At 35.6% G+C, this 12,634-nt stretch overlaps 1 protein-coding gene across 2 annotated transcripts; it reads right to left on the bottom strand.

Moving 5' to 3' along the window:
* Positions 1 to 2,636: 2,636 nt before the first annotated feature.
* LOC149798004 (heat shock 70 kDa protein 12B-like) lies at positions 2,637 to 12,358 on the bottom strand. Of its 2 annotated transcripts, none has more exons than XM_089963091.1 (5): positions 12,140 to 12,358; positions 9,056 to 9,364; positions 8,395 to 8,610; positions 6,467 to 6,605; positions 2,637 to 5,755 (listed from the first exon to the last, which is right to left on the bottom strand). In XM_089963091.1, exons 2-5 carry the CDS (start codon positions 9,359 to 9,361, stop codon positions 4,707 to 4,709), a joined length of 1,710 nt encoding a protein of 569 aa, XP_089819217.1. In that variant the 5' UTR covers positions 9,362 to 9,364; positions 12,140 to 12,358; the 3' UTR covers positions 2,637 to 4,706. The 2 variants fall into 2 exon arrangements, with proteins under 2 accessions (XP_089819217.1, XP_089819218.1); XM_089963092.1 differs by lacking the exon at positions 12,140 to 12,358 and adding an exon at positions 10,045 to 10,064.
* Positions 12,359 to 12,634: the final 276 nt, after the last annotated feature.

Here is a 12,634-nt window from a genome sequence, read left to right on the forward strand (position 1 = left end):
AAGTTAATATTGAAATTAATATCAGAATTGAAAACTGAGTATGATAGTTGTGCATCTGTCTCAACTAATTCTATTTTCAGGACATCATGTCTCATATTTGTTTTTTCAATAACCCCTTACTTCAGCTTTTAAAATTGTTTTGATTCCACACCCAGTAAGTGTGTTCAGGTCATTCTACAAATAATGCTTTACTGCAAAGACTAGAATTAAACCGTATGCCACAATAAAGGCAATCTGACTTAAATTATTTTGTGCTATAAATAAATAGCCATGCTATAGCATGACAAATTCTCTCAATAGTAGATGTATAAGGAATCTCAATTTGAAACTACTATATTAGAAGGGTAGTTTTCAAAAGTGAGAGGTAGTTACATCTTCCTTCACAATCCATGCATCACTTCTTTGGATTGATCATAGCTTGTGTGCTTCATAACAGGATGTTATTAAATCTTAAATCAGGTTTGTCACTCTTTACAAAATGTAATTTTATTTCACATTTTTGCACACAAGTTACTTGATTTTAAATTTTCTCAAAGCTTTATATGAAATAAATATGTCATTTAAATTAAAAATGTCCAAAGAATTTTTCTTGGCTACATAATAATGTCTCCATCATTTTAAACAAGGATTATGATGAATTTGTGAAATATATTGATAGACTTTTTTCAATGGGTTTACTGCAAAACTTGTATAAATTTCAAAGTGTAAACTCTAATGTGACACTATAAAAGTAACTTCATCAGATACAGCCCCATTCTTTATGCTCATTTTCTGATTATCTTAAACATGTACAGACAACCGATTGAAGTTTTTTAAAGATTGTATTTATTTTCAGCTTGCACTATTCGCTTTAAAATTTAAACTCAGTATATTTGTAAAGGAAATATATTACTTCCAATTTCTTTTACATAAATATTTGCAATGTTATGAAAAAAGAAGTGTTTGCATTACATATTGTTAAACATAATTATTGGTTTAATGGACACCATTTGGGTATGTGAGAAAGCTTGCCAGTAGCTTCCTATGGATCGGTAGTTCTTCCGGGTGTTCTTTTGGGTTCCTCATTTTCCAGATATGCTGGCTGCTTTGTATTAATGCCACAAAACCACATCTTAATGGACATCATAAGTGATCATAGATGACTATTCAGTGTCCATATTTCTGCTTTCTCAGTTGCAGCTTACAGCTATGTAAATTGTATACACAAGGATCTATGACTGGCCAGCCATACTGTATGACCCTAAATATGCTTTCCAGCTTCCATCCCAAAACCTACCAAATCATCCTGTCAGGATTACTTTAATTGATTTGTTGTAAATTGCAGTGAAATAACAGTGATGAAGTTTAAGTATTAAAATTATGTTTCTGTAAGTGTCCATTGTATTTGTGTCATCTGGATATTATGTTTTGAAGCTATAAGAAACATATGATTTACCTTTCTTTTACAGTTATATTGTATAGCTGCCTTTCTGTGCCACTACTTGACTTTGCCATTTCCAGACGTTAAATAATTTTAGCAACTATTTATGCTGACAGATCTACCACTTATGGCTGACCAGTTTCTTAGAAATATGCCTATGTGGCTGTTTAGTTTTGCAACTGCTGCAATACCCCTCTGGTTTGCATGAAATATAGCACATGAAGAAAATGAAGGTTTTTTGGCTTCATGATGACTTCATTTTCAGTATATACTCATCCACTAGCAGCTTGAAATTTTTACCTTTTCAAAACTTGTATGTCTGGTACTCCATCCTGTTCTTTAAAGTGAATTGTGTGATTAATAGCTTCCAGTTAATATAGCCTCCATTGTTTACAACAACCAGAGCAACAAAATGGCATGTAAACAATGTGCCCATAAATTGTTTGACTTTCTGGGACAAAAGGAGCCTAACTGTTACAAAGTAAGCAAAAATGACATCTTCCATGAAGAAAATGTAAAATATTTATCCATATGTAAAAATATTCCTTTTCAAATCCTATTGTATGAATTTGTATTGTGCTCCGCTCTGTCTATTTTTTTCTGTTACAACAGTGGATTGAGAGTTAGAATTGGTTATGATAAGTGCAGTAGTGCATCAGGATTGTCTGTGAACAATATTGTCAATAGCTTTTGAGTTTTATTCAGAAAGAGAGTGTATTCATTTAGAAATAAATTCGCCAGTAGTAATTATAAAATCTTGAAGAAAAGTGTTTCGCTCTGTGTGCTGTCTGAATTGTCAAATTATTTGTATTTATACCATATTTTTTGTCATATCTTGTGTGAAATAGCTCGATTTGTCTATCAACTGAAGTCCGAAATAAAGTTATTATTATTATTATTATTATTATTATTACAGTGTATTAAATAAAGATCAGTAGTACTTGCCTCTGTGATGTTGGTTGTTTATAGCCATGTTTAGAACAGTCTGCACTTTGCCTTCAGATTCTCAACCAAGGTTATAAACGATTAAATAAAGGTCAGTGGTGATTATCTTGGGTTTTGCAATTCAATAATTGCAGTGTCAAAATGCATATTTTGCCTAAAAATAGTGGTCGCTGGTGGTGTTCTACAAGTGGTCACTCATGACTGCATTTTTATATTAAAATCGATTCATGCATGATGACAGTGGGCATAACTGACAGGTGCTTACTCATACTAGAGATTGCTTGACAGGTTTTATTGTATCACAGGACACAAGTAGTAACAGACAATTGACAAATTCTTCTTTAGAAAATATTTGTGCATAAAGATGAAGACAGCTGATATATCTTCTGTACATAATCCATTATTATTATTATTATTGCTGTTTTCTTTTCATGAAGTCAGTACATGTGTATTTTCAAGTGGTACAACCTTATACAATGAGCCAAATTTAGATTGTCAGTTTAATAGTTTTACTGATTTGCAAGTACAGTAATGAATCGGACCATATTTTGCTAGAATTCATTCATATTCGTCTCCCACAATATTCATATAAGCATCATATATGTCATTATGTGTATGCAACAATAACTTTAAAGCTGGTAATAGATGAACTGTGATCTTTGTTCCGTAAATTATTTGTTAAACACAACATATTTTTTCTACCTTTCTCATATTTCATGGTAAGTATACAACAGATTCATGTCGAGCATTGCAGTGGTGACAAAATTAATTGGATGTAATGTTTTATTAAAAGTTTAATAATCCATGCCATTTATTGAGGTTCAAAGTAAATGATTTCGGTAAACAAGTAAATTAATTGGAAATATGAATTTCAATAATTATTTTGATCATCACCAACAAATGTTAGGTGATTGCTACATCAGTCAGTCTTGGAGATTTATGTTGGTCGACCGCTTCGGTGGTCTAAGTGGTTAGAGCCTCTGCCTCGGATGTGGAAGGTCGTAGATTCAAACCCCAGTCGAGTAATAATTAGGACATAAAAATGGTACTAGCAGCTACCTCGCCTGGCGCTCAGTTTTAAGATGTTGGTTTTAAGTGTTGTTGGCCTGGTGTCAGGACAATATGACTGGGTGGGAGTTGATGCTACATGTCCTCGGCATAATGCCCCAGTACTAGATATCACGATGAACTGCCACACTCCAGACATTTGAGGGATTCAGGTGAATTTTTTTTTCAATCTAAGGTAAAACTCAGAGTCACACACATACACGCACATTTATGTTGGTCTTGCAACTTTCTAATCATGAAACTTGAACCTGTGTTAAAAGTCAAAACTCAGAAACATTTATTATATTACCTTCATTGCTCCAAGTTCTTGCTCCTTTTCATTTACTTTGTACACACTTTAGGTATCATGTTTCGCTTTGACAATTTTCTTATATATCCCTAAGCAAATATCGTCCCCAGTTCTTGGAACATGCTAATTCTTTGAAGGGACATTCTGAATAACATGACACATTTAGGAAAAAAAAATGTGCATTACTCCTGACACGCTTAGAGCTTTCTTTCATTGTATAAAAGAAATGTAACAATGAAATGTCAATACCAAATCTTCTTAGGAATTAATCTTAGTAAGGCTTTACAATACCAAGTAAAAACTTATGAATACTTCTCATTTTTGACCTGATCAAAAGTCAAAGCTAAATTTCAGATCATACAACAACAGATGTTTTTTATGGTTTTGTCATACCTCTGGAATGTTTCTTCCCCATCGTCTGTCATATATTTATGGTTAAAACTTATAAGGTATAACGGTACCAATTGCGCAAGTCCAGGTGGGCGGAGCTTAAGGTGTATGGAACATTGCATTCAGAATTAAAGAACAACACTAGCTGTGATTGGTGCATTATGTAAGAGTTGTACTTTCTGTTTGGCTTAAAAGAAAGTTGAGCCTCTTGGCAACATGTGAGTTTGTGTTAATTTCTGTCTAGATCATATGTTGTATTTTTTATGATTTTTTTAAAATATGGTACACATGGCTGAAAATGTGCTTGTTGTGACTAGATAACTCTTACCCCTGTCTAGTTCCAGTAGAGTTATCTCTCTTAAATGCAATGGAGTACCTGGTTATGTCATTGTCAAATTGACAGTCTAGCATTGTTCTATATGACAGTGTGTGACATGCATGCCCAGGTAGGACACAAAGTATATTTATTTCACAAAACATTAGCATTGAGGTATATGGAAAAACAATTGGTACCGTGATACCATAAGAAACGTTTAAACAATTTAACAGTATTACATTATTTGCTAATACATCTTCTGAATTAATGTTATGGTACTACAGGAAGTCAAAGTAGGCAACAAATTTCGCTTTTAGTGTTTCCTCTTCTGCTTCAACCATCAATTCGGTTTCACCAAACATCATCTTGACATCGACCCGGATGTTGTCAGTTGTGTCTGGTAACTTGACCCCGACCCGACCTAACATTTCGCAGTTGGGCTCTGTAACAAACATAGGGTTCTTATCGGGGCTTGCATAGATCTTTAGCAGCATTTCTTTTTGATTCGATTTGATGGTGACATGCTTGCCAGTTCTGGCTTCACCAATTTTGACGGATTCACCAACTTCGATATATTTCTTAAACACATCTTTGCATCGATCATTCCCTCCAACTGAAACTTTCTTGTTTTGTGGGTGTTTTTTGGGATCGAATGGAGGCGAAATATTAATACCATAAGTATATTTGGCTATTCTAGATGTGATGATCTGAGGCTTGTGCCCAAATATTACAGCGCCTTTCAAAACTACTAACCCAGCTTCACTGGGTATGATGATTTTAGCTGTGGGGAAAGCCTTCCTAATAGCGTCTTGAATAAGCTGGCATTCAGAGAAACCGCCCACCATTAGCAATGTTGAGATTCCCTTTACGCCTGGTTTTTGAAGGAGATTTGCTATATGTTCAGTAATGTTTTTGATTGAGTTTTGGAACAGGCTTCTAAACAGATCAGCATCCAATCGCATCTTATCTCCTTTCCATTCAATTTTTTTTCCATAAGGGGATTGCGCTATCGCATCTTCTATTTTCTCCCCGCTTTTCTTTTCATAGGTTTCTTTAATAGCTACTGGTATCTTTACGTTAATCTTTTCATTTTTGTCTGTTTGAATGCTTCGTTTTTTATATTCGAGCTCTCGAAGCAAATCCATGTGATCAGCCTTGTTTTCATCGCAAAATTTTTTAAATGTCGGGGCTCCGATAATTTTAATTATCATTTGGTTAAATTCCTCATCTACTTTAGTGCCACCCCATGCTCCACCACTGGCTTTGTGGACCTCTTTTATTGTTCCATCGGGTTGCTTCTCGTGGACAGTGATGTCTGCCGTTCCACCTAGAAAATAATACATACTAAGTTGATAGAATGATTATATTGATGTAAAGTGAGTAAAGCTCTTAATGTAGCTGTTCAAGAATAAAACGATTATATGGCAGTTCAAACAATGGAACTTGTTATGTTTTGAATACATGTACGGTTATGATGTACGTATGAAGATAACACACGTTCACAAACATTTTTACTGATAAACAGTTCAGCAGCAGGTACAAGCATCAAACAAGCCATGGGCGCCAATTTTCTACGGTCCGTAATCGCCTGTGGCTGGCTTTGGTAAGATTACATCGTTTCTCAAGAATATGCACAAACTTCCTTAACCAGTCATTGAGTTTTGACCTACATGACCTTTGCACGCTGTTAAAATGAACCAATCAAAGTTTTCCAAACAGTCATTTTGATCGATAAAACAGACACTTTCATTGATTTGCAGGAGATAGCAACATTGAGTTACTGATGATACTTTTTTATGCATCCTCGTGAGAAACGAAGATATCTAATCACAGGAGATAAAAGAACATTGAAGACTGGGGCCTGTGGCTCCGACAATGCATGTATAAGCTGAGTTAAAACAATATGGAGCTTAACCAACATGAATTGAATTTTACAAATTTCATTCCAATGTAACAGTTATGTTGTTTCTTATGATTTTGATTTTGATTTGATACAGTTTGTTTTAAAACCTATGAAACAAACATCACAACATTTTACCTCCTAGATCTATGACCATGTATTTCTTGTCATCAAATTTGCCCATGCTAGAAAGCTTGTCGGTGGAAAGCAGCTGACAAAACATGGCGGCGGCCTCGGGTTCCAGGGCTATAGTCAGCAGACCCCCATCTATACCAGCCTGTTTTATGAGAAAGAGTTCAATTATGCAGCTTAGCATTTATTATCACCATGGTTTTTTGTTTTAGAATGTCGGTTGTTTTACATTCTTAATCAGGCACAACTCTTTTTATCTCGTTTAAGAAAGGGGCTTTAAGGCATGAGAGATTGAAGCTGTCCGTACATGTACACCCTGATCTTGGAATTTAATGCAGCCCCTGGGGGTAGGCTATGAGAGAGGTAAAGTAGTTTAATAGAAATATAAAATAATTCTCAAGAGACGAAAATGAACACCGCTCCGGTGGCCTCGTGTTTAGAGCTTCCACCTCGAATGCGGAAGGTCGTGGGTTCGAGGTTACGAAGTTAGTGTTAGGACTGGTCGGCCTGGTGTCAGGATAATATGCCTGGGTGGGACAACATACTACATGTCTGGGACATGATGCCCAAGTGCTAGACATAACTATAAACTGCCACACTGCAGACATCGTAGTGATATGACTGAAAAATTGTTAAAGCTACGTTAAAAATCCAAGTAACACACACACACACGAAAAAGAACAAGAATCGCTCTGCGTGATCCCCGAGTAAAGTGTGAAGACATCTTAGGTGGATTATTTAATTAAACGCTTGGGTTATCTTAAGAGACGTACAGTTTTTGGCTCCTTGGTTAAAAGTAATAAACAGCTGATATCCTCGGTACTACTTTAAAAACTTGAAGATCGAGAATGTTTTTACTCTGGTTGTCGTCTGTTCACATTTTGAAGCTAAAAATGAGACAGTCCTGTGTAGTGACGCGGAATATTCGAATGCTGATACAGTTTGTTTTAAAATCTATGAAACAAACATCACAACATTTTACCTCCTAGATCTATGACCATGCATTTCTTGTCATCAAATTTGCCCATGCTAGAAATCTTGTCGGTGGAATTTCATATTCCTTCAGGCACTTCGACGTATTTTTAGCTATACATCTGAATACTTTACGTAAGAGAATGTTATGAAATGAATATTATTTTCATTTATAGTTATTTTAAAGAAGTACTACTAATAGAGAAGATGACCACATTAGAAATAACTTTTCAGTGATATGGGTTTTTGAAACTCTCGATATGACATGGATTGTTGATGTTCTTTTTGCGGACATATGACCACTACCGAGTACAGTGAACATCTTAAGAGATTTTTTGTAATGCTTAAAACGTTCGTGAATACTGTAAATTCAGAATAATTATCGCAGTTTAGATATTTCATTTATCTTATTACTGAGATTCTGATTCTTTTGTTGTTTTATCTAAATGAAATAAAAGGTAAATATACTGAAGTCCCAGTGTATGCTGAAATTATTTTCATATTTACCTGCAAGATTGATACTTTGAAAACTAAATTTTATATTTGACGTAAACAATTTTTTAAAATATTATATTAATATTAAAATATATGTATTATTTGTCAGATTTCCTGTAATGTTGCCGTTGGATACACAGCTGATTTTCTTCCTGCCAACAGACGAAAAATAAAACTTCTTCCTGACGAAATGTTGTCATGCGAAATGTATCGGAAGCAATCGTCTATCTCCTTAGCTTATATTTTGTCACGCTTTTGACTACGGCATTCGTATATAAATGTATGATATCATTCAAAGCAATCATAATGATTCATAACGGATTTTGCTAAATTTCAGATTCTTTCAGGCACTGTAAGTGAAATAAAGAAGCAATAATTAGAAAATAAAACTATAAAGACTAATACGGATAAATTGGTCAACAAATACATGGTTAATTAATAATTAATTAATATAAATATGACGCTACCTCATTTGCTGCTTCTCGCATAAACTGTTTGGCAGAGTCCGTCCAGATAGCTGGAACAGTAAGTATCCAATGAATATCGTCCGCCTTTAGACCCGTACCCCTTGTTTCTAGCGTCTTTAGCAAGTGGTCCTTCAGAAAACGGATTGCGAGTCCAAAAACTTTTATTGCTGACATCTTTAATCCCTTATCGTCTTCTATCTCAATCCCTCTTTTTATCTTTTAATATAAAGAAAAAACAATGCATTTTACATAAATATTGTATAATGCATACCCCACAATCTCCTTAATAAAAAATATTAAAATGGTGTATTGATTGTAGGAGTGAATAAGATTACTTTTATTACTTTGTGCAAGAAAGTAGTTTGCAGATTGCACTACCGCAACATCTCTCTCTCTCTCTCTCTCTCTCTCTCTCTCTCTCTCTCTCTCTCTCTATATATATATATATATATATATATATATATATATATATATATATATATATATATATATATATAATGCTCTTCCTTTCGGCTTTCTCATTTACAGATTGACAGAGAGAATCGGCACATATTTCACTTTCATTTCATCCTGTAGACTTTAGGAGATAAAACGCATTTTACATTTTATACATATTTAAAATCTGAAAATTATGCATACTGTTGCCGCAATATTTTATTACCTGCTTCTCGTGCAGCACCATTTTGAATCGTCGGAAAAAGTACCAGTTGTTGTGTTCCTTATCTTCAGCTAGTGCTGAGTACTTATTTTCGGCCTCATACCCAAAACTGTCAAATTCACGTTTTGGATTACACAGGACGCACGTTGGTTGTTTAAAAGACAAAAGATTTCCGGAATTCCATGCTTGGTTTGTGCTGACTTTAGTTGGATCCTTTTCATATTCATGCTTGAATGAGAAGGCATATCCACTGTAGGTTGTTCCAAAGTCAATTGCAGCTACGATAATCTTTTCCTTCTTCGACTGCATTTTCTAAAAGAAAAAACAAAAACAAGACTAAAATCATGAGACAGTGTTCTGGCGAAGGTTGTGTCTCACCTTTTTCTGAATTATGGGTAGGGCTTTCACAAACTTTGACATTGGCCTGCATAAAAATATAACATTGTCTTGCTTAAGAACTTTAACGTTGGCCTGTCACAAATGCTAAACCACTGGCCTGCACAAAAATGTTAACATTGTTTTTATCATTGGCGTGCACAAAACCTTTAACAATGGCTTGGGCGAGAGAGCTTAACATTAGCCTGCGCAAAACCTTTTACAGTGGCCTACACGAAAGCTTGAAAACGGAACTGAAACCAAGTGTTTAATATTCAGCTGCAAGATAGAATTTAACAATAGCCTGCACACAACCTTAAACATTGGAATTCACAAAAGCTGTAACACCAGGCTTTGCACAATCTTTAACAATGGTATGCAACAACGACTTTATCACTGGCCTGTACAAATGCTACAACATTGGCCTACACAATACATTTAACATCAGCCTGCACAAAAGCTTTAATATTGGGCTGCACATAAACTTTAATAGTGGTGTGTGCACAAGATTTACTTGGCCTAGAACTTTAATACTAGCCCGCACGAAAGCTATAACTTTGGCCTGCTCCAGAAACATTCGCTTGAACAAAAAGTTTAATATTGCGAGAAATACTAACATTGTGTTGATTCCATTTACGTCGAATCCGACGAATTCATCATCACTATGTCATGCACTTTAAAAAATAAAAATTGATTAGAAAAGACACAAAGGATTTCATCTTTACTCTTTATAGCAGCAAGACACACACACACTTATATATATATATATATATATATATATATATATATATATATATATATATATATATATATATATATATCTTGTTATATCAAAACAGAAGAAAGTATATAACGACACTTCAGTATTAAAACTTAATTATACTTTGGCAAGTCCTATTCCTTTGTACATATCATTGAAATACGAAACTCCAAATTCTCAATATTCCAGTAATCGACGGGAATACAGTTTGTAATATATGCCCCCAACTGTTGAAAGCCATTTATAAAATAGATGTCTAAAAAATTTTCTTATTAATTTTGTTTGCTACCTCTCTCTCTCTGTGTCTCTCTTTCAGACCTCTCCGGTGGCCTAAACCGCTCCGGTGGCCTAGTGGTTAGAGCGTCCGCCTCGGATGCGGGAGGTCGTGGGTTCGATCCTCAGCCGAGTCATACCGAAGACTTACAAAAATGGTACTAACAGCTGCCTCGCTTGGCGCTCAGTATTAAGAGGTTAGTGTTAGGACTGGTCGGCCTGGTGTCAGGATAATGTGACTGGGTGGGACATCATGCTACATGTCTGCGGCATGATGCCCCAGTGCTAAATATCACTATAAACTGTCACACTGCAGATATCGTAGCGATATGACTGAAAAATTGTTAAAGCAATGTTAAAAATCCAAATCACACTCACACACCGGTGGCCTAAGTGGTTAGAGCGTCCGCTACGGATGCGGGAGGTAGCGGGTTCGAACCCCAGTCGAGTTATACCAAAGACTTATAAAAATGGTACTAACAGCTGCCTCACTAGGTGCTCAGCATTAAGAGCTTAGTGTTAGGTCTGATCGGCCTGATGTCAGGATAATGTGACTGGGCGAGACATTATTCTACATGTCTCCGACATGATGGATGTGTCCCAGACATATAAACTGCCACACTGCAGACATCGTAGCGATATGACTGAAAACCTGTTAAAGATGCGTTAAAATCCAAAACACATTCACAGGCAAACTCTCTCTCTCTCTCTCTCTCTCTCGCGTGCGCGCGCGCCAGAAATCAGTCAAGTTAAATGAAGAGATGCAAGCAAGCAAAACGGAAGATAACGTATTTATTTTCTTTCATTTTATATCCATAACATAACATACTGAATATTAATGTTGATAACTTACATCGGCCTTTACGAGTACGGATCCTACGTAGGTCAGGTTTTGGAGAAGGAAAAGAAAGTTTAAGAAGAAAGATTATTCTACTATTATAAAAGGCAAATTCAAATATCTAACTGGCTGCTTACCTACTAACTTACTTACCTACTAGTCTATCCACTTACCTACTTACCAGTCTACTTACATTCGTGCGAGCATTATTGTGCAGAAACGGACACAGCTGCTTACAAAACAAGCTAGTACTGAAGAAACATTCTGTTTTAGTCTGTGCTAGGCATAAAGGTGTTACGAAGGTGTCTCTTTGTAACACCATTATGCCCAGAGCAGGCCAAAACAGTCCGAATATCAACAATCTTAAAACCACTGATTTAAAATTTGTTGTTTTTTGTTTTGGCAAATCTAGAAAGGATGCCTTAAAATCCGTTGACAGTCACGAGAGAGAGAGAGAGAGAGAGAGAGAGAGAGAGAGAGATCATAACTGTCAGCGTTTTGTGCATATAATTATTATTTAGATACCTATTATGTATGATGACTGAATCCTAAATTATACAATAATTATAAATCACACACACTGATAGAATGAGAAATGTCTGGGCTTGCATACGGAAATCCTCAGCGACCTTCTTAATAGGCCACAACATGAACGCCCGATCTACTTTCGTTTTGAAATAAGGCTCCTGTGCTTGTGTAATACAGAACCCAGCATGTGGCATGTCTTGGATATTAATATAATTTACCAGAATATTGGCATTGACCTATCATACTTGTAGATGTAGGATATTTTCTCATGAACTGCCTTGAAATGCAAATATGGTTCTGCATGGATTCTTACCTCACCAAGGGTAAATTGCTGTGTAGGCTCAGTCGTTAATCCTAGCAACGAAGAAAGCAAAACCCTTTGTTAAACACTCTAGTAATTGAACTTTGTTCCTGTTTGTCAATGGTATATGACAGATAGTAAGTCTAAAGTCGGACCATATACCCTTACATGCCTTCTAAAATGTCGATCCTTCTTGCTCTTGATTGTGACCAGGAAGTTTATACCGGGATGATTTACATAGTGTTTAGCCTCGTTTCAGACAAGTGCTTATTTAAGTAAGTACAGTTTACTGATAACAGTTTGCATTATAAGCTGTGCTACCAAAATAAATTAACATAGCCTCAATCTTTGCTTGTTTAAATATCTATGCAAACCGTCGATAAACAATGTGCACCCAGTTTCAAATAAGAACAAAACAGAACAGATTGTTTCGTCCGTACTTTAGGCCTCCGGTTCATAATACAAAACATATCAAAACCGCTCCGGTGGCCTAGAGGTTAGAGCGTT

This window comes from Sinohyriopsis cumingii, chromosome 6, assembly GCF_028554795.1.
Source record: "Sinohyriopsis cumingii isolate HCF-2022 chromosome 6, ASM2855479v2, whole genome shotgun sequence".
NCBI classification, from domain to species: domain Eukaryota; kingdom Metazoa; phylum Mollusca; class Bivalvia; order Unionida; family Unionidae; genus Sinohyriopsis; species Sinohyriopsis cumingii.